The sequence below is a fragment of the Dysidea avara genome, chromosome 7 (genome assembly GCF_963678975.1).
Source record: "Dysidea avara chromosome 7, odDysAvar1.4, whole genome shotgun sequence".
Classification (NCBI taxonomy): Eukaryota; Metazoa; Porifera; class Demospongiae; order Dictyoceratida; family Dysideidae; genus Dysidea; species Dysidea avara.
In genome coordinates this window covers 15,201,788-15,223,722 of record NC_089278.1, presented here as the reverse complement: position 1 = coordinate 15,223,722, position 21,935 = coordinate 15,201,788, and the positions used below count along the sequence as shown (strand labels likewise).

The following is a 21,935-nucleotide window of genomic DNA, read 5'->3' as shown; positions in this document are numbered from 1 at the left end:
AATCACAACAAGTCTTACACCTCTGCTAAATCTGAGAGAAAAGGCAATTAGGAGTTAATGGGCTCCCTTTAATAGTAAATAATAGATTTTAACAATATAATAAATAATAACCGCCCGCCCACATGGTATTTTTTGCCTGACTAGGATGGGAAACAAGCAATTTACAATTGTTGGCCTAAATATGATATATAGAAAAGTTGACTAATTAGTGCATTAAGTGGGGCATACTGTATTACTTACAGTAGTATGCAGTACATCTAGGAAACAGTTTTTCAAAGAATATTGTATTTATCATCATCATAAACACCATCTAGTATGTTTATCCCTGGTATTTATCTCAACATACTCTAATACAACAATCAAGCAAGGAATAAGCTTCAGTCCAATAAGCTGAGAATTTTGCATAAAATGCTACAGAATATAGTAGGAATTTTTGGATGCTCTTAAAGCTAACAACGTTTGTAAATAATCATACGCAGTAATGATTTGAACAGTGAATGCTCTATTAGATAATTGCACTGCAGAGTGACTGTTCAATTAGAGGCTAGGCCACCAGTAGCTAAGTGACGGTACATCATTGATGTAGTAATGGCATTGTGATGTGCACACAGTATATGCATACAAAACATAGAGGAGAGAGCTATACATTATTGTAGTATTGTATGCAGCAATACATTATTGGCAACATCACCAAAGATGGAAATTATTCAACTATGTAGCCAATATACAGCACAATATCAACTAGAGGTCACTGGTAACTAAATGGGGTTCATCAGTAGTGTGGAGTGATGGGTGCACACTATATGTATACACAACTTGTAGGTGATACACAATACTGTAGCTAGTAGTCAGGGGCGTACCGAGGGGGGTTTCAGGAAACCCCTTTGGATTACACACCACTTGAAACATTAAGAAATTGAAACTTCAGGTTTCCAGAATCTGAAATCTATCATGGAACAGAACACATTTTAAAACTTTTATCTTAGTAAAATAATAGTTTCTCACCTGATAGCAACGCTTATAGCATTATTCTGAATTATGACTTTGGTGAAAGATCGAGATACTCTAATAATGCAGTCAGGCAATATAAACTACTCTAATATAACAGTCACTTAGCTGTAGTGGAAACCCCTTTTCAAAATACCTGCATATGCCCCTGTAGTAGTTAGGACTCAGTCAAGACTTATTATGTTCTATAAAATTATTCATAAGATAGTGGAAGTTAACTTTAACTCCTATCTGCACCCAACTGGATTAATAACTCGTGATCATCAGCTAAGGTTTAGGCAAAGGATAAACTCATATCATCACTCATTTCTGCCAGCCTCTATACATGAATGGAACTCTCTACCAAGAGAAGTAGTTATTTCTTCTAGTTTACATGAATTTACAAACAATTTGTCCAATTTATATATGCACACATATACACCCATGTTTGACTGAGTTCTGTGCATTACACTGAAATAATTAGTTAGCTAAGAGCATCCAAGCCAGGTGAGCCAGATAAATAAAAGAAAGACAGCCAAGCCAGCCAGAGCCTAGTAAGCCAGGTAAAGCAAAATGTGCAATACAAGCAAACACTTGTACATACCCTGCACGCTGTTTACACTGAATAGTGGCCAATTAAGCTAGCTAATTACTGAAGCCATGCAACCAGAGCCTAGCTAGCCAGCCAGGTGGAAGGATAATATAAAATACAATACAAACAAACAAACAAACGCACTGCTATTAATCTTCTTCCTCTTTTGTCTTGTGCAGCTGGCATGGTTAACTTCCTTCGTATTGTGTCGGGCGTGGCCGCCCGGCTTAATTAACTGTTCAGTGTAGTGTGCGTTGTATGGAATAACACGGCTTTTTAGTCACCAGCCCGAAAATGAGCAAGCTTTATACGTTTGTGCCTTCGTTCAATGGGTTAGTGCATGTCTGTACGCCTTGTAGTTTCACGCACCGCATTAATTCATTAATTAATTCATCAGTCATTAGACCAATGATACTTGATTCAGTAGTGTTTCGCGTCATCGCCCGCATGCTTTTGATCTACACCCGCATGGAATTTCATTATTGGTATTTCACATCGAAATATTCTAATAGAGCAGTCACTCTTATTCTACTAGAGCAATCAGCTATATTCTAATGGAAAAATCACTTGTTTAGGAGTTACAGAAATAGCTGAATATTCTAGTAACGTACCTGAATTTAGCTACTTAATGCAAAAGTAATCAATGTAGATCTCACTGTTTCTTGGCAGAAATCTTCATGTTTGGGATGTGTGTTGTGCTTTTGGAAAATAATGAATAATAAGTAATAACTGCCCAGCCCGCACCAAATTTTCAAAAATCTGAGCGAGAAACTGGTAATCAAGTTTCATTGGCCTTAGGCCATGCAGGCAAACTTGGTTACTTGTTTCTCATCCACAACAATTTGGAGTTCCATGTGGGTGGGAGGTCATTTTTCATTAGTAAAGAAAATACTCCAAATCAAACTGTCTGTTACTATAAAGGTTAGCTAAAGCCTTTTAAGAACTAGAGTACTTAGCTACATTTCACCACCATTTCTGGGGTGCAAGTGACATTTGCTGTGCTGTAAAATGATAACCGCCTTCTTAGCATTAAAATAAGTGTGCACGTAATAAATAACAGCAAAAATGAAATTAGAGGTAGTGGGGTAAAAAGGATGTGGGCAAGGATGAGAAACAATTAATCAACTCATTTATAACAATTAAGATATATGACATAGCTAATTTTGACCGCATTTCTTATTATCTACTTGGTTGTATAACTTGGTTGTATAATTATTATTAATGCTTTACAGTGACTAGCACTGAAGGTCTGACAGCAACATAGCTAGGCTCTTTAAGATTGGAGACTTGATGGCTGGCAGGTGCCACACTTGGAAATCATTTCTTCATGCCAGGCCAAAACACAACATCTCATGCTCTTTGCTTACACTTCACAATGCCTAAATGATTTGATTAGAATTTCTTTTCTCATCGTTGCTGGTATCACTAGTCTTCCCCCTTTCAGAATCAGGCCATCAGCTTCAGTGAGTTCATCACAAAAAATCCAGAATTCTCTAATTTCTTTGGGAACCTGTGATATTTTGTGGGGCCAGTCATTGCATGTTGTTGAGCATAAAATGGTCATGGAGTCATCTTTAGTCAGTTCTTGCCTTATGTTGACTCAGTTTTGTATTTGTTACTGGAGCAGTACTGTACTAACCACTAAGTGTACAGCACATTTCAACTCTTTTTCTACCTCATTATCTCCTTCATCAGATATGTATGCATGGGACAGAGTATCTGCTAGAACCATGTCCTTATAGCTGGCTTGAACTGCAGGTGGAAGGAGTGTTATTGCAGTCATACTACGTAACATATGCTACAAATGTGGTATATGTAGTGCTGCTACTAATGCCTTTTTGGCTATCATCTCCAGTGGCTTGTGATCTGACTCAACAACTACATCTTTACCATACACATATTGGTGAAACTTAGTGGAAGCGAACACCACTGCTAGTAGCTTTTTTTCTATCTGAGCATACCGCATTTCCGCATCTGATAGTGCCCTCGATGCATATGTCACTGGCTTGCCTTCTTGCAACAATAGTGCTCCCAGGCCTGACTTGGAGGCATCACAGGTAATGATCACAGGCTTTGAAACATCATAAAAAGCTAGAACAGGTGCTGCTGACAGGATATTCTTGATCTTAACAAAGGTGAGCCTTTAAGATGACTGCCATTCAAACAAATTTTCTTTCTTCAACAAATCTCGTATTGGTTGTGTCATGGTGGACATGTTTGGAATGAACTTAGCAAGGTAGTTGATAGCTCCCAGCAGGTACTCAACACCTTTCTTATCTGTTGGCGGCGGTATATCTCAAATTGCTTTCACCTTTTCTGGATCTGGGTGAATTCCTTGAGGAGTTAACTGTGACCAATGTAAGTCACTTCAAATAAACCAAACTGACACTTCTTATTCAAGGTAAGATGAATGTCTTCGCATCTTTTCAAAATATCATTAAGATGTTGCTCGTGTTCTTCGGTGTTGGCTCCCCAGACTAAGATGTCATCAATATCTGTCTCGACACCCAGAAGGTCACCAAACATCTGGCTGATGCACACTTCTTGTGCTGATTTGATGCCAAAAGGCATTCTCATAAAGCAATAGCGTCCAAATGGACTGTTGAATGTTGTAAGTAGTTGACTGGTGTTGACTATATAAGGGCTCTTGCCAGTAACCATGATTCGCATCAAGCTTTGAAAAAACTGTTGCACCACTTAATCTTGTTGCTATGTCATCCAGTTTAGGAATTTTAAAATGCTCTCTCTGAATCGCCAGGTTTAGTGGCCTAGGGTCTAAGCAAATTCTAAGCTTGGCTTTTCCACCACTACTAGTCTGTTTACCCATTCTGTTGGTTCAATTTTTCTTATCACATTCATTCTCTCCATTTCATCCAGTGTTACCTTCAAACAATCTGAGGATGGTTTCTGACTGGGGTGATAACCAGCTGTACCGTGGGGTCAACTTTAATGTAATATGGCTTTGCTCAGACATCCTAATCCATTGAACACAATTGGATATTTTGTTAGGTAGTACTCCAGGAATTGGATTACATTGTGGACTATTTTGATGATGTTCAAATCTTGTGAGGCTTTAAGACCCAAAACCAGATCTTGGTTGGTGTCCACCACAAAGAAGGGTAGGTCCTGTCCATGGCAGCTAAGTACACACTGGCCCTTGACACACATATCCTCACCAGTATAGCTAGTTAGTCTTGTTGCACATCTCTTGATCACTGGCTGTTGAGGCAAAGTGTTGAACATTTTAACTGGAATTGTATTTGCTTGTGATCCTGTGTCAATCTTGAATTTCATCTGTGTGCCCTGAACTTCTAGAGTTGAGTAGCACTGGTCTGACACAATCTCTGTGGACCCTTGTTTTTTGACTGCATCAATCACCAGCACCTCACTCTCAGCTACTGACAACTGATCAGCCTGTGTTTCAGCTGTTTTGGTGATTTGCTCCACCATCTGTACTTTTTCTTACAGAATTCTAGCGATGGTTTACCGTCACAAAGCAAGTGAAGCTACTCCACGTCCTCCACTACAGCAAATCAGTAATGATGATATGTACAGGGGTAAGAAGATACAGGTTAGTACTACAATGAACCAAACAGTAACACCATAGTTTGTTCTACTAGGCACCTGAATCTTGTGAAGACATGGAGGAGAGAATGGATACTGAAATAGGTCATATGGATGAGTACACGATGCATATGTCACAACCTGGTAGTAACTGTCCTGATGATAGCACCATTAGTCTGGTCAATTATCATGACTACAAGATGACTGGGTTCAAACAGACCATGGACATGTGTGATGGAATGGAAGTGATGTCCAACAGAATGGTATGTGTTGCTTTTGCATGTAATGCATTGTGTCTGTTACTGATGTGCAATGATTGTGTATACATGACCAGTACATGAAATTGTACAGCATACAGTGCAGATCACAGTGGGTGGTACTTGCATGTATTTGGTTTATTGCTGAGCCTTATCAATGACTGTTCAACCTTGGACCAAATTAATCAATTGTATTTGCATAAATGTCTCCCTCTGTGTAAAGTCTTTACTTCCGAAGTTGACACAGTAATAATAAATAATAAACTATCATTGCATTCCTGTGCTTTGTTTCCTCATGTAATAATTTTTGTGAAACTTTACTTAGGGGTGACCTCATTATAGTGATCTTGTCAAGTAGGTTCATAAATTGTTCTTCATGAAGGCCACCTCAACGCTGAGTCCAATGTTTTGTAATAAGGGTGGCTCTAGTAGCAAGGTTACAACCTTACTATCACTAGTCCATTCTTTGTACTTACTGTACTAAGACATTGAATGATTCACACTAGTTTGATGCGTGTAGACCACTTGTGATGAACTCAAATTTTTAGTCACTGAAAATCTCAAAAACGCATGCAGCAGAAAATGTAACTATTGTAAATTTAGCATGAACGCGTGTAGAGCTGCTTGCCATGCATCACAACATATCATCATTAGAACCGTACCAGAGATTGTGAGTTTGCCAAGAAGGTGGTTAATGCCACTAACGGAGAGCTGAGTGATGTTGCTCGTATGAGTGTTGGGAATAACTTCCCGATCCATGCACCAAAGTGGATGAATATACCATGTAAAAGTGCAAGTGATCTCCTTTACAGTGATCACCAAGAACAATGTTATTAGTACTCTTAGCAGCTGTTTACCCCAAACTCATTGACAGTATTGCTATTGTGTGTGCTATCTTATTACCAAGTGCACATATACACCATTGTGTTATATTTATTTGTATTATCAAATAGTTATCCTGTGAATTGGGCTACTACAGTATGTACATTTATGATTATTGTTCTGTTCTTGTGCAATAATTATTATGATACATATCATTCATATGAACTGGTGACACTTGTGGCACAACACCAACGTTGCTATTTTACTCTAGAAAATTAGCATACAGTGTAGGTAATGATTTGATTGCATGCAGATAACATATGTAGAATATATATAATAAGCAGATCTTGGCCATTAGAATACTATGCACTGATCTCTACTAATTCCATGTTGTGATATTGAACTTTTGCTTTATACTATACTTATTTCCCCATCACAGACCTCATTTATAAAACACAATGATTTTGTATGTAGTTTATGTAATAACTATTCTGGTGTGCATGTGTTGATTTTTCTTAAAAGATAATCAACTGGAGAGCTGGTTTAGGAAAGAAACTGTTTCATTAGTGTGCACTGTCTGATGTAACTGATGCACCTCTCGGGACTTGTTCCCCAGGTACAGCACATGTTGTTGTAGACCTTCAGTGCTGGTCACTGAAAGTGTTAATAATAAAATAATAATAATATCTTTGGATTTGTCAGTATGATACAACTGAGAGAATTAAAACCTCAAGTTCTCCTACATTTTTGAATAACATTGTCTTCTCTGTTTAGTCTGTCTCTCTGTGACAACATGTTACTTGAGAGGTGTAACTATCCAAGGTGTCCTGGTTTCCAAATTTGTCAATGTGCAGGGGTCTGGGGCCCCAGCCCCAGTTGCTGATAGATTTAAAAATTTAAATATGTCAAGATTCATAATTTCATGGACAGCTATGTTTAATATTATCATGATTGGTTCCCTAAATCTAAATGTCAACTATGGTTTATGGTGCTGGTCATACAAAACTCAAGATCCAGTTAGCTACTAAATTATTCTTTCAAGTTAGTCTTACCATTATGATTGTTCTATTAGAGTACTTTTGACTGCTCTATTGGAATACATATGAAGAGTACCTCAATCATATCCTTGTTCTCCATTACTACACTTTTGAGAAATCAATGTAAGTTCATATTACACTGTAGCTACACTACCCTGCTCTGTTCCCTGTATATTTGTGCTGCCAAACTAAGTCTGGTGTTCCTGCTATGGCAAGCCTATACAAGTTAAGTTTCAGAATGGGATTTCTGGAGCCCTCCCTAAATGTGCCCCACATATACAGTCTGAGATTACATATTGCTACTGTATATTGTGGGGAAATTGGTCCAACATAAAAAGCCATCATTTTTCAAATGAAAGTAAGTGCATTTTGTGATAGGCCAAGTGCATTTTGTGATAGGCCAAGTGCATTTTGTGATAGGCCAAGTAAAACATTTGCTTCATTTTGCAGTTACCTGCCCAAAGGATTGACACCATCATCATCAGTAACATTGTAAACTTACACATGTCAACATGCATGTTGAAGGTGACATGCACATGGCCAATGGGTTACATTGCATAAGCTATTTGTTTGCCCATTACAAAATATGCAAGCCATTTTGAAGGAATTCAGAATCACATATGTAGGTAGAGTGAAAGTGATAGCATAATAAAAATTGTCTGCAATAAATTGCAATATAAAGGATAAGTTTTGATGAATTCACATTAGTGTTGATCCATTTATGGCTCCCTTCAGTCTAAAAAACAATCCATGTGGCCTGTACTCAATTAAAATTTGATGAGCTAACAGGAATATAATTAAGATGGTTTAATTCTCAGGGACCTTGGTAGAGACTTCTGTGATGGAGTTGACATCAGCTCTAATCTGTAGTCCATAATCACTTGGATCACCCATTAATCGGATGCTATTTTGTGCCAGTTGTGCAAGCAAAGCAAAAGCGATGCCTCCATATTTTGCAGAGGCGCCCTTTTCCAAAAAGCAAAGTGATGGGAGTAACTTGGGACCATGCCACTCGTCTCCTTTTCTGCATGATTTGATGTAAGGCACTTCCTAAGAGGATCAACGTGCTGCAGCTACATAGAATGGTATCCTTGGGATTAACAATAGCATTCCGATAGGGAAATAGTGGGAGGTTATGCACCTCCTGCAAGAATTAGAAAGTACAGTGTGTGGGGATTTGACCAGTCGTCATGTCCCCAAGTGTAGGGAATTTAAAGTCAAATTCCACCATCCCCCCATCCTTGTCCAGGAGGGGGGAGGTGGGGAATAATACTGATAGGTGCTTAACTACCCACTATACATAGAGGCACTTACATTACAAACTGTTGTAGACCCCATCTAATGGATTTCTTGTTACTGCTAACTGGCACAGGAGAGTAAAACAGAAGCTTTGCAATGACAAGCTCAGTCCCATAATGAATTTATTTGTCACTATCGAAGAACCTGTGCCATCACATATATTATTACCTTATGTGGAATTCACTGACTTGTGACATACCAAACTGTTAAGTTGGTATGGCTGCACTTATGCAGGATGTGGCCAGCATGGTCATATATGGTTGTTGTATATTTCAAATGCATCAAGTCACTAACAATTAATTTTGTGATAACTAGTTCTAGTTCTGTATTGTTATTATTGTGCATTAGCTATCCCATCCGACTTGTTGGAAGTTACCATATATTGCAAAATAATGTATGGTTGTCTCCAAACCTGACCTGACTTAAAGGAGATTTTTGTATTTTGTCTTTATTGAATCATGAGTGTCTAGTATTGTTCATGGGTGAACTAATGTACTGAAAAGCCATGCATTTTCTTAGCTATTTGGTATCATTGGTAGTTGTGAATCTATCTATCGCTACTTTGTTTAATGACATATTTCTTCATATTTTTACCATTGCCCGGCCATAATGTATATCTATAGCTCCACCCATTACTCTTGTTACTGCTGCCTTTGAACAATGGAACCATAGATGTTTCTATGGTGGAATTACTGTAGTACAAAATCATAAGTGGATCTTCGATAATATTGTTGAAAATCTCTTTTTAGGTATAAATTTCTCAACACCTGCATGGCCTAGTTGACTTGTAAAATAGCATTTTTGCTTTATCTTTATTGAATACAATTTGCAGCTGTGTAGCATTGTCCACGAGTTAACTGATGTACTGAAGAGCCATTCGTTTTCTTAGCTAATTGGTAGATCAGTGTGAATAATCAATTGTTGAAAATCTCTTTTACAGTAAAATTAAAGGGATGTCAGTATCAGCCAAGTAGGCTGCTCTTCAGCTGTGTCCTGCATAAAATAGACAATAGCTATGTGTCCCGATATTACAGCTGGGTGGCTGGAGCAATTGGAGTAAAGTTTCTTGCTTAGGAAGCAGTGGAGGTCATAAGAACTCATGCAGAGTCAGCAAGTCCCACATCACATGTATATACATTCAGTAAAAAATGGACCATGAATATCTCCCCCTTATGCACCTATCAATGTATTGCCCCACTACCCCCCCCCCCCCCCCCCCCTCGGGCATATATGGGGCTATAGTGGGGATTTGACACAGCCGAATGTCAAATCCCCACCGTTGGCCCCAGTTGCAACGCGGGATTTACTCGGGATTTGACATAGCGAAGGAAGTTACAACAAAAAATATTTGGGTGCTTACTGAACGATCGTCAAATGCCCCACAGTGGAGCAGCAGTTTCGTGTCAATTCCCCCTGTAAAGTCCCACTTACGCCCGAGGGGGGGGTGGGGCAACTGGCAATACATTGATAGGTGCATTACACTAACTACTACAGATGAACAGAGTTAAGCAGCCTAAGCAGGTTCCTTGGTTAAAAGAAAACAGTAGTAGCAGCAGCTAGCTAGCTTAGCAGCTATACTTTATATTTTATTGACTGTCACAGAATTGTATACGGTACATGCATGATATTAGGCCAGACAAACTTGAACAGGCCGGGGCAGATCTAAGAGCCAGAGGGGCACAGTGATAATGGGTACTAGCTCTTTTATTGGAGTGCTTGACTGCTCTATTAGAGCATCTTGTTTATTGGCAAAACAGTATGCATCGATCATTTATTTATATTCAAGTTGTCCGCAGTACCTCATCCCAGACAGGTGGCAAACCATTCCTAATACGGAAGCACAGTCGGATCCGCCCGTGGACTTCTCGCTAGCGCCATCGTATCCCAGTTACGTCATTACCTGGTGCATTTTTGTGGTCTCTTTTTGTTCAAACCCCTACTCATGTCGTCTATAAATTTGGCAATTTAGCACTGAGTGTAACTAAAGCTTAAACCAGGATCTCAGCAGCAGTATCAGTAAAGCCACTGCAAATTCAGAAGCTGATTTGGCCTAGCTACAAGCCTAATATTCGTGGTAAGTAGATTTTTAATACAAGGTAGCTGTTTCTGTGTTTGCCTTTGTGTACGTGTGCAACATAGTACTAACTTAGTGGCGTAGCCAGGAAAAAATTTTTACCGAGGCAAAGTTTTATACCAGCATTGACCTAATTGAGAGGGTCTGCTTCTGACTCAACTGATTCACAAAGCATGGGTGGTACAGCATTTGCACATTGGCTCTGGTTGGATGGAAGAAACTATTTCAGAAGACGCATGACACTTTTCTACATGTCATAACTTAAGTAATGCTCCAGCTTAGTTACTGCCCCACTATACCATGCTTAATTTATTAGACTAGTTTAATTGCATTCAACACGAAACTGAAAAACTTGATTTATTCCGGAGATGTTTTGAGTGGTCATGATCAAGCCATTGCAAGGACTGCAACAGAGGTCATAGTTATGCACACTACTCTTTATTGTTCTGATGTGATGTTTAAGTCAAAGATTATCTTTTTCATGTGATGCTCAACTGCATGTGCTAAGCATGTCAAGCTAGGGAGTCTCAATGGTGGATCCAGGATGGGGCATTTGGGGCAAATGTCCCCCCTCCCACCCCTTCTGGAGGAGCCATGCAGCCATACTTCTGATTAAAATACTAAACTTTGTCAGGCCAAGATCAGTTTATAAAACTCATGACAATATGCACATTTTACTACCATTTATTACAAATTCACCTGAAATTAAAGCATTAAACTAGCTGTGAAATTGTCACCCCAACACCTCCGTGCGTACTAAGCGCCTCTAAAATAATTACCGTGTTGCTGTTGTTTAAGACATTCTGAGCCTTGTAAAAAGTTTTTAAGACTTCACAACCATCTGCCAAGGCCATAATGGCAAAATCAACAGTGAGACACTACTAAGAAGTGATTATTTGCTGCTTCAAAAATGCAGCAACGGCTGTTTTTAAAATAAGATTATCTGGCTCTCCCCAACCACTAGCTTGGTTGTGCCCCTCCCCTTGCCAGCTCCTGGATCCGCCCCTGAGTCTTGGGGAATTCTCCCTTAAGAAAAACTTTGAAAATATATGCTTGAAATGGCATGTGGAGGCTATTCGTTTGATTGTAACTGCTAATGCATGATATGCATGATCAATGCCATATAGTTGACTCATTGGAACTTTTGCAAAGTAATTTTTAAAGACAATTAACATAAATGTAAATGATTTAAACCAACCAATGTAATGAGAACAGTTGCTATAATCTTTACTGAATGCTCTATTAGAGTATATTACAATGACTGCTCTATTAGAGTATCTCGATCTTTTAGCTGAAAAGTGGTCCAGCATCGCCACCGTGGGTTCCGGCCCTGCTTACTACTACAGCCATAGATTCTATTATGTGTGGTACAGTAATGCTGTCCAGTAATGTTTGAGTAGCTAAAATCCGGGGTGTCAAAACTCAGGCCTGCTCAGCCTGTTGTTGAGCATTCAAGGCAGCTGCCTCGGTTGCCTCAATGGTAGCTACGCCGCTGCTAACTAACTAACTACGAGAGCATAGCGACTTCTGAAAATCATACAATCTTGAAATGTAACAAAAAATTTTAAATGCAAAAAGAATCTACCTAGCTAGCTATTATATAATTATTTAAAATTTACAGTGCAATTAGCTATTAAGCTAAATGTGCAGACTTTTAAATTTAGCTACTATGCAGACTCACTAAATGTAGTAGTGTCACTGCATGTGATGCACAACATATCCAAATGATGTATAGGTCTATATATATATATATATATATCAGGGGCGGATCCAGGGGGGAAGGGGGGGTTCAAAGGGTTCCATGGAACCCTCCTTTTGAAAGAGCCTCTCTTACTCGAGATACTCTAATAGAGCAGTCAAGATCGAAATACTCTAATAGAGCAGTGATAGTATTCTTAAGAAGAGTATATAGTGTAGCAAGCTATGAATGTAGTTATCAATAAGGAAATATAGTTGGTGAGGGCATCTATGGTGATGGGAAGCTATTGTCAGCAGCTGATGACCTTTTCTTTTTTTTTTTTTGGTCTTTGACTTACAGCTAGGGTGAAGTTGCAATTCTAGAGTGGAACCCCATTTTAAAAAGTCTGGATCTGCCCCTGTATATATACATTTTTTGGATGATAGACCATCTTGTCATCCAGATTCCAGAATCAATCCATCTTTCAATATCATTTGATTCATTCCATTTAGCTATTTTGACAAGCTTCTATTCAACATTTTGCCAGACTTAAGTACTTGCCTGTAGCACTCTTGATCTGGTAGTATTTAGATATTAAATTACCAACTCCTCACATTTACAAACTTTAGCTTTCTTGTGCGTATTGGGATAGTGTGATAATTGCTAACACACATGAGACAAATCGAGCCGATGAGCACAATGACTACCATTTGGAAACAGCTGTAATGAAATTTGATATTCATTGAGCCCAGTTTAACTATAAGGTGAACCATAGGGGGTGAAGATGGGGGGGCCCACTTTATGGGACAATGTTTGCAAGAAAAGATCGAGATACCCTAATAGAACAGTCAGGATCTAGATACTCTAATAGAGCAGTCACAGTATTCAGAGAAGCAGTGTAGCACGCTACTTAGCTACGTATGTGTAATTATAAATAGGAGATATAGTTGGTGGAGGGAAGCTATTGTCAGCAGGTAGTCATCTTTTTTTGTTGTTTTTGTTTGGTCTTCACTTACAGTTGGCCTGGCCCCCTCACTCTTTGGCCTGCTCCACCACCCCTGAGGTGAACTATTACTTGTAATTATGTGATTAATCACAAGGGGTCATAAGTCCTAACCATTATTTATGCAAGATTGTCAGGAAGTTTTAGCCACTTCACTAACAACATAGCTGAGGCTGTGCAAAGTTAACTATATGTTTCTAGTCCTAGCTACCAACTCTCCAATATTGACCAGGTGACCAGGCTTCTTTTTTTGATGTAGTGCACTGCATTTGACATAGCAGTACATGAAATATAGGTAAAAACATAGTTGATACATAAAGTTAGTGTATATCTTGATACAAGAAAAGAGTGATTACAAGATATAAAACCTCAGTTTAACAGTATAAAACTTAACTTTTGACAATCATTGTAATGGTGATTGCACAATTTACTCAGCATTAAATCCACATGAGTACATTGGAGTAGGATACTCTCTTTGTTAACTCTTAATTTGTATGCATGTTATGGTACTGCATGGGCACCTTAGTTTTAGGTGCAGGGACAGATCCAGGGGGAGGGGCACAAAGAGGCAAGTTCATAGGTGGTTATACTTTGAGGAAGGGCCAGATCCTCTTGTTAGTTGCTGCTTTTTGAAGCAGCAAATAATACACTTCTTAGTAGTATTTCACTGTTGGATTTTACCATTTTGGCCTTTGCAGATGGCTGTGCAGTCTTTAAAGCTGTTTAAAAGGCTTAGCAACTTGATAATTATTTTAGAGGCACTTATTACGCACTTAGTACACATTAAGGTGCTGGGTGACAATTTCATAGCTAGTTTGACTTTGGTTTCAGGTGCATGAATTCGTAATAAATGCTAGTGAAATGTGCATATTTTCGTGAGTTTTATAAGCTGATCTTGGCCTGGCATATAGTTTAGTATTTTAATCAGAAGTATGGCTCCTCCACAAGATGAGGGGGGGGGGGGCATTTGCCTCAAATTCCCCATCCTGGATCCACAATTGAGATGTAACCACTTGTTATTTACTATCTCAAAATTTTTTTTCTAATTAAACAGGCAACTATACTCTAATAGAACAAACAATGTTACAGAGAATAGTCTGTTTGATTTATGCTCATAATTTAATGCATTGCTAGGGATATTTGACTTAAGTATAGTATTTCAAATTAATTCCAGCATATCTTCCTTCTAAGGCAATGAATTTGCTTGCAACAGTATACTCCTAATAAATTGTCACATTTCCAGGTGACATGCCTCCAGATCCCTGCTAGCTTTGCATCACATTCTAAACATTCAGTATAGTAACCAATTCCCTTTTAATCTGAACTGTAGACTTAAAGCTTTTGCCTACAGCATATCATTCTCTTATTCTAATAGTCACCAATCTGAATGGTCTGACAATTTTTACATGTGTGTACATAAATAAGACATTACATGTGCATCCTGTTTATCAAGGTAGTTGTGAGGAATGATGTTGAGACTGGTAGTGTTGGGCATTTTCTTTACCATGTGCTTGGCTGGTGATGATGACAACATCGGTGGCAAGGATTACATTCCCTGTGAATTATGTCGACCAACTAAAGAACAATTTCCTGCTGAAGGGTAAACCACACTGGGTTACTAGTTCTATTGTTCACTTGTTATTTGCAGGGAAATGGCATGTTTCAAAGTGAAGAAAACTGCCAAGATAGTACCAGAAATTACAGAGTGCAAGCCAGTTTGCAAAGATGATGGCTTTGGAGGTTGTAATTACAAGTAAGTTTGCTGTATGTAGTTAATGGGATTTCATGTGTGACTATATACCTGATGGCAGTATTAGACAGAAGGATTACTAAAACATTGTTTTCCCTATAGTGACTAAAATATTAGTTTTAAATTGTATAAAGTCTTTAGCTTTAAGAAAAGAAGGAAGACAGGGAAAAAAGGATATACCGTATTTCTATAAATATAAGCTGCGAGAAATTTTCACGAGACAAATTTTCGTGTTAAAAAATTTTCACCAGTGTCCTCAAGCGACGAAAAATTTTTAACAATGAATTACATAACTTTATTAATTCTATACAGCCATTTTTTGAGAAGCAGAACGACAAGCAGCGAAACTGAAGTGTGGCATCTCCGTTCCATGGAGGCTGTGCCTCAGATTTAGAAGTTGTCCGTCACAAATCAAGCAATGGACTGGAGTGGTAGAAGCTCATTCCATGCAACTTGCATATTTGTACATATATACTTTATTTAATGTGTCCTGTAGTAGCTGTCTATCACGGAATGGCATCATTACCAACGTGCAGCGAAATAGACGAAGCGAGACGAACCCCTCTCAGGGAGAACTTTGTTTTTAAAAGACTGCAGCAGGCATATGTTTGACACGCCAATGGCCAAGTCTCGATCCAGGTGGCCAGAAAGTAGTTTACCGAATTCGTTCAACTTCTCGAATATTACGTTGGTAAAAAATTTTCGTGTAATTAATTTTCGTCAGATGTTACCTTCGACGAAATATTTTTAACGGTTTATAATTATAGAAATACGGTATATTTGCTAGCCTTAGAAATGTGTAGTTATTATCATTAGATTAGCACTTCACCAAAAATTGTGGATTGCAAAGCAATTTAATCAAAATAATGGACTACACCTGTCGTTGCTATCACAAGATTGGATCATGTATTGAGGCACTTTTACTCTTTAGTAGAGAATTTCTGAATATGCGTAGCTACATAACTATAGTTAAGGGTGTTCACATTCACCTGAGCCCCTGCCAAAAACTGCATATCGAAGAGGTGAGCATGTGTCCATACTCAATGTATGGGATATTTTTAAAGCCTCATAACTCACTTGTTCAACTTACGCCTGTTTCAAAGTGCTTTTTGATAAACAGTTTTGGAATTTAAAGGGCTTCACAGTAGTACTAAGTGTTTGGGCAGCTGGCTCATGTAACAAGAGTTATTAACAAGAAGCAAGGGCTCAGGTGAATGTGAACAGACTATGGCTACTTAACTTTTGGCATTATAGCCACAGTGAACTTGCTATGTCAGTCTCAAACTTTTTGAGCAAAAGATAAGTTTTACTTATTCCATTATTCCTCCCATATTCCACATTTTACTGATTTTTACAACTAGTCCCATCATCAATTTGCAGCTATTAAATGCCATCCTACTAGGGACCTGTGAGAAGGCTAAAGCCTGTGAACACAGGGAGTCAGAAATATGAGTTGAAATGTTGAAGAATGCAGAAATAATCCCAGACCCAGTGGTGAATTGATCCCCTACAACATGCAGTCATGTTGATATCTTTGTGTGTTATCAATTACAAAAGAATAAAGTAAGGAGATTAAATGTGCAGATCAGGTGATGATTACAACACTTTAATTGCTATCAGTTTCCTTCGTGATTCTTACACTTGCTTGTTGACTGTTTGTGACATAATTTAACATAAGCAAACTTTTATTAATATTCATGTGCCAGATACATTTAACTATTGCTCACTATATAAAGTTATTTTATCGCACAATGACTACTTACTGACCAGCAAATTAGTTACATTGCTTACTATGTGCTGTCCATTACACTGCCTTGTAATAAAAAAATTCATTCTTTGCCAAATCTGATCCTCCTTGACCAAGTATGCTGCAAAAAAGAACTATCTTTTTGAAAATTTAATCTGACTTTGTTTGTATGCTGTAAAGGCATAGTAACACTCCTCATGGATAAGCAGTAGAAAGCAGCCTCCCCCACCCCATTTTTATTGGTCAATACTTATAACAACAAAGATACTGTAATAGAGTAGTAAATCACTCTAATAGAACAGTCGCAACTCATATTTTAAGTGTAACAACACAGTCTGAAATACTATTTTAGACTTTAATTTAATTTTCTGTGGGCAGCACCATGTATTTATGTATGCAAACTCCACTGTGTAATTTTCATTGTTAAAGTCCTCTCTCCCTATCTCCCTGCATGCATGCACACTTAAACTATTTATCTAGCAGGTTGAGGGAGCATAAAGTAATTTTTGTTTTGTGCAATCTGGTCAATTTGAAGCAAGAAATCAAAAGTGAATTTGATCATTTTTTTCTTTTCTCATGCCAATCACAGCAAACCATACAGTCAGTAGGTATAGATATAATAGCAAGACTTTTGAAAAGCTTTTGATATCCCCAGCCTAATTGTTTTCCTTTTTAATAAAAATGAATAAATGTTAAAAAGGAAAGTAAGTGTACTTCTATAATCCACCAAAGGGATATGGTATACAATAATTCCAGTACCATGCACTTTTATCAGTATATGGTAAAACAATAGCTATTACTATATTTGTGGTAATTTGCAATTTTAAAGTCGTATCTTTACTTTGCAAGTTGTAAGACAATGAAGTGATTAGGAGCTGCTGCTGCCGCCGCCACCTACATAGTACATTTCATGATCTCGGTCAGTTAGATTTTGGTTTCTAGATTCTATGGCACAAAAGCAACAAGGTTTGCAGCAGTGTACATCACATGTAAAATTACCACAGCTTTTACACTCATTCTTTAAAATTATGTAATTCACTGCATGTCTCCAGAAGATTTTCTTGAAACTACATGGAGTTTTAATCACATTGAGGAAATTCGGTACGAAGAAATGTAGTCAGCTATACCCCTTGCAGAGACTGTAGACGGATCCCAAAATCACATACAAGCAGTAATTGCTCTATTGAAATTTAGACCACAGGGGCAATACAAGACATGGCAATTACGCACCACAAGTCAACAGAGAGCCTTTTGGGTTACTAAATTTTGTAGAACCGTCTGTTTCAATGTCTAACAATTATTATTTAGACTGCAGCTAGATGAAATACTCTAATTTCATTGGCTACTTACAGCTATCCAAATCCTGTAGATACCTTAAATTGTTTCCCTGTCTCTGAGGCAATACAAAACACGGCTATAACATTGGCAACGCATGGGCGCTTAACTGGATAGCAAGTGTCGTACTAATTATGGGGAGATGTATGGGCTTGTTAACACTACTCAGTGCTACATTTCTTATGTCACAAGCAGCTGTGAAGGTACAACAAGAAGCTGTGGTCAAAATAAGTTAGACATCAAAACACAGGGTTCTACAAAATTTAGAAACCCTCAGACCCTGTAGTAGCAGGGCATTAAATTCTGTAGAACCCCGTGTTTCAATGTTTAACTGTTATATAAATTTTGACAGTTCTGTTGAAGGCTATTATCTCAATCTTGCATACAAACACCTCCAGTAGGGCAGCAGTTTTTTTGTTCACTCAGGCCATACCTGTAACTGATGATACACTACTACATATAAAGTATTACATTATGAATTAGATAGTTCATGGCAAAGGCAGGATCAGCCACAATTTATCCTCCCTGACTGGTTTTCAATCTTGTTTCTTGCAGATCAAAATTTGCAAAGCAGGCTAGTTATGTGGGATAGCACTGCTAAATTTGGTCTGACGGACCATTCTTGCTGCCAAAATTGGTTGGGTCGACCAAATGTGACCTCATAATTGGTCATCCTGGACCACTCTTACTAAAGGGGATCAGATTTAAAGTGACAGCCCTTTGCCTGGGAATAATTTCCTAACTTTTGTGATAACTGGTCTAGTAATAATTAATTAACATAGCGTGATATAATTGAAACATGTACTACAACATTTATACATAATGGCCTAGATCACATAATCTAATTAACTACATACTACTGTTATTATATCTACTGTCAACTATTTCCTACAACTTTGGCTACTGGATCTGGAGGTGTAGTGTGGTGAAACTATTGACAGTTTTAATATTAGTTATGCTGGTTTAATTTTATTTGAACTATAGTAGTGCCACAAAGCAGCTAGGTGCTGTTGTTTCAGTAGTTTAGTTATAAAATTCCTTATTTTCTAATTACTATTTTGTAAATAATCACATAGTGATTTAATTTGCCATACATTAGTCTCAATAGTAGGAGTGCAATTAATCCCAAATCGCATGGCCTTGTTTCTGTAATTGCACTATAAAGTAGCCAATAAAATAGCAGAATAACAGAAGCCTTTTAAGTGCAACAAGAAAGTGATATAATGAATAGCCAATCAAAGAAGCTGACAATAGAAGCCTTTTAAGTGCAACATATGTAGACGTTTTGAGTAGCCAATCAGAATGGCTGACACGTGAAGCCTTTAAAGTGCAACAACACATGATGTAATACAAAGAAGGATGATGCAATCACCTGGTAGAAGTTAATGGCCACATAGAACTGGATAGATGTGTACTACAAACCATGAATGGTGGTCACTATGTGATTAGTAGGCAATCACACGTATTTTCGTGCAATTATGCAATAATTGCACTCAAATGTGTGTAATTACCTATACGAATTGCACAACTTATAAATGAATTGATTTGCAAAGGGGTAACAAAATTAATGAACAATTCATACAATAGCTAGCTAGTTTGAATGGAGTACTGTGTGTTGTATTTCTTTTTAGGGACATATGCGAGACAAGGGTAAATGTTACAATTCCATATTGTGAATTGAGACCACTCCGTCATAAAAACATTAGCCAGCGTACAGAAGAGTTTGGTACTCTTTATCAGATCAATTCCCCAAACTACTTTAGATACCGCAACTATCCAAACAACATATATTGTGTGTGGAATGTTGCCAATGAAGCTCTGGTCACATATTGTATAATTGACCAAATGCTGCAGAATGCTACTACTGGCTGTGATGAGAATTATGAAGATTGTAAGTGTCCTGATTTTATGAAGATTGTGATGGGAGGAAACGAACTGAAGTTGTGTGGCAGTAAAAGGCCTGTCGTAACAAGCCAGATGTCATCTGATGGACTGCATATCAAGTTCTGCTCAGATAATGCTATTAGATCAAGGGGATTTCTAGTAATGGCGTATCACCATAAAGGAAGTGTATATAATATTGGCAGTGGGAGTCTCTCATGTGATTTAACCATTGATGGAGATCCTTTACAGTGATCACCAAGGACAATGTTCTTTGTGTGCACTACATATCTTATTACCAAGTGCACATGTGCACCATTCTTATTCATGTTAATCAAATAGTTTTCCTGTGTATTGGGCTACTATGTAAATTTCCTATCAATCAAATTTCCTATTGTAGTGTCGGCATTAGAATAATAATAGCACTACAACACACAACTACAATCTAGCAACTACAATAACAACTAAGGTTATAACAACTAAAGCACACACAGAGGTTCTACAACTACATATGTACATGCACGCATACAATTACAGCATAATGTATTACATCATAGTGCGTGCACGTGTCCAGATACTACACCTATCATGCATGATTATTGTTCTATTACAATTTCATAGATCTACCAATGACTGTTCTAGAGTATTCTGTGTGTGTTCTATTAGAATTCCTTCAAGGAAATAATAAAAAGATCTATTAGAGTATTACAATAATGTTACCAAAAAGTCATACAATTTATTTATTTATTTATTAAGACTTTAACAGCACAAATGCTGAAGTTCTGTAGGACACTTGGTCCTACAGCTTGTTTAAAGTTGTTATATAAAGTAAGTTTGGAAAGTGCAGAAAGGAGATGACTGAACCTGGTCAGCCTTGAACCTGCAGCCATCTGAGTAATGTTCAAATGCTTACAGGAGTCTGCCAAACGGTCAGGATGTTTCCTTATAACTTCAGTAATCATTATTGTGTCTGTAAATAAGAAGAAATGTGGGTAAAAATAAATTCTAAAACCTTTGGCTGGCTCTGGGGCCATATTGTACAAAAGAAATGAAATTGTGCACAAAAACAGCCAAACTGTGAAAAAAATGTGCGGCCTTCAATAGCCTAGGAAAAAAAGGTTGTGAAAAATCAAAGATGGTGGCCAAAAACTGATTTTAATCCTAATAAATTTTAAATGGTGTGCATTGTTAGCATTAACATCAGTACAGCCATTTCTTGGTAACCCTGCATCAAATATGCTAGCATAATAAAAGCATAATAGGTTGGAGTGCTAGTGCTATATCAATCTGTTTTCATGCAATTCTGGTTGGCATATGCCAGCCATGTTAGGTGGATATTTTAAGCTATGGAATTTAATTGCATGAAAACAGATTGATACTCCCTAATAGAGCAGTCAGTGGAAACTGCAGTAGAGCTGAGTAAAGCTCTCAAATGCATTGTACATAGCTTCTTGGATTGATACTCTCTAATAGGACAGCAACTTTATAGTGAAATACTCTAATAATAGAAATGGTTAAATTGCCCCAAGATAATCAAAAGAAATGTTGCTAACTTAGTCACATAATGCAAGCATAATGGGAACACTGAAGAGTATAAAAGGTGAAAAATTTGAGAAATTCCTGAAAGTATTTAGGGCTAAATTTTGAGCATATTTGACTCAGGCCTATTTCATGGCCACCACCTTTGATTTCACAACTTTTCCACCCAGGCTATTATTGAAGGCCTCACCCTTCATTCACAGCTTGGCAGTTTTTGCTGTTTTTGTGTGGATAAATTTCCTTAAAGCCATTATCATCATCAGTTACAAACTTTCAAATGCCAACATATAGGTTGCAGGGGCGGATCCAGGAGCTGGCTAGGGGAGGGGCACAAACAGGGTAAGTTGTAGGTGGTTGCATGTATGGGGAG

General features: G+C 37.9%; 1 protein-coding gene across 3 annotated transcripts; it reads left to right on the top strand.

The window, feature by feature from the left end:
- Positions 1-10,493: 10,493 nt before the first annotated feature.
- Positions 10,494-20,368, top strand: LOC136261915 (uncharacterized). Of its 3 annotated transcripts, none has more exons than XM_066056010.1 (4): positions 10,494-10,632; positions 14,771-14,913; positions 14,962-15,066; positions 19,777-20,368. In XM_066056010.1, exons 2-4 carry the CDS (start codon positions 14,780-14,782, stop codon positions 20,279-20,281), a joined length of 744 nt encoding a protein of 247 aa, XP_065912082.1. In that variant the 5' UTR covers positions 10,494-10,632; positions 14,771-14,779; the 3' UTR covers positions 20,282-20,368. The 3 variants fall into 3 exon arrangements, with proteins under 3 accessions (XP_065912082.1, XP_065912081.1, XP_065912080.1); XM_066056009.1 differs by having other exon boundaries at positions 10,500-10,632; positions 14,767-14,913; XM_066056008.1 differs by lacking the exon at positions 10,494-10,632 and having other exon boundaries at positions 14,652-14,913.
- Positions 20,369-21,935: the final 1,567 nt, after the last annotated feature.

Excerpts from the sequence above, each read along its gene's own strand:
- LOC136261915 (XM_066056010.1), top strand. The coding sequence starts at position 14,780 with ATGATGTTGAGACTGGTAGTGTTGGGCATTTTCTTTACCATGTGCTTG. Across the intron at positions 14,914-14,961 it reads GAACAATTTCCTGCTGAAGG|GGAAATGGCATGTTTCAAAG; the intron begins GTAAACCACACT and ends TGTTATTTGCAG. Across the intron at positions 15,067-19,776 it reads TTTGGAGGTTGTAATTACAA|GGACATATGCGAGACAAGGG; the intron begins GTAAGTTTGCTG and ends ATTTCTTTTTAG.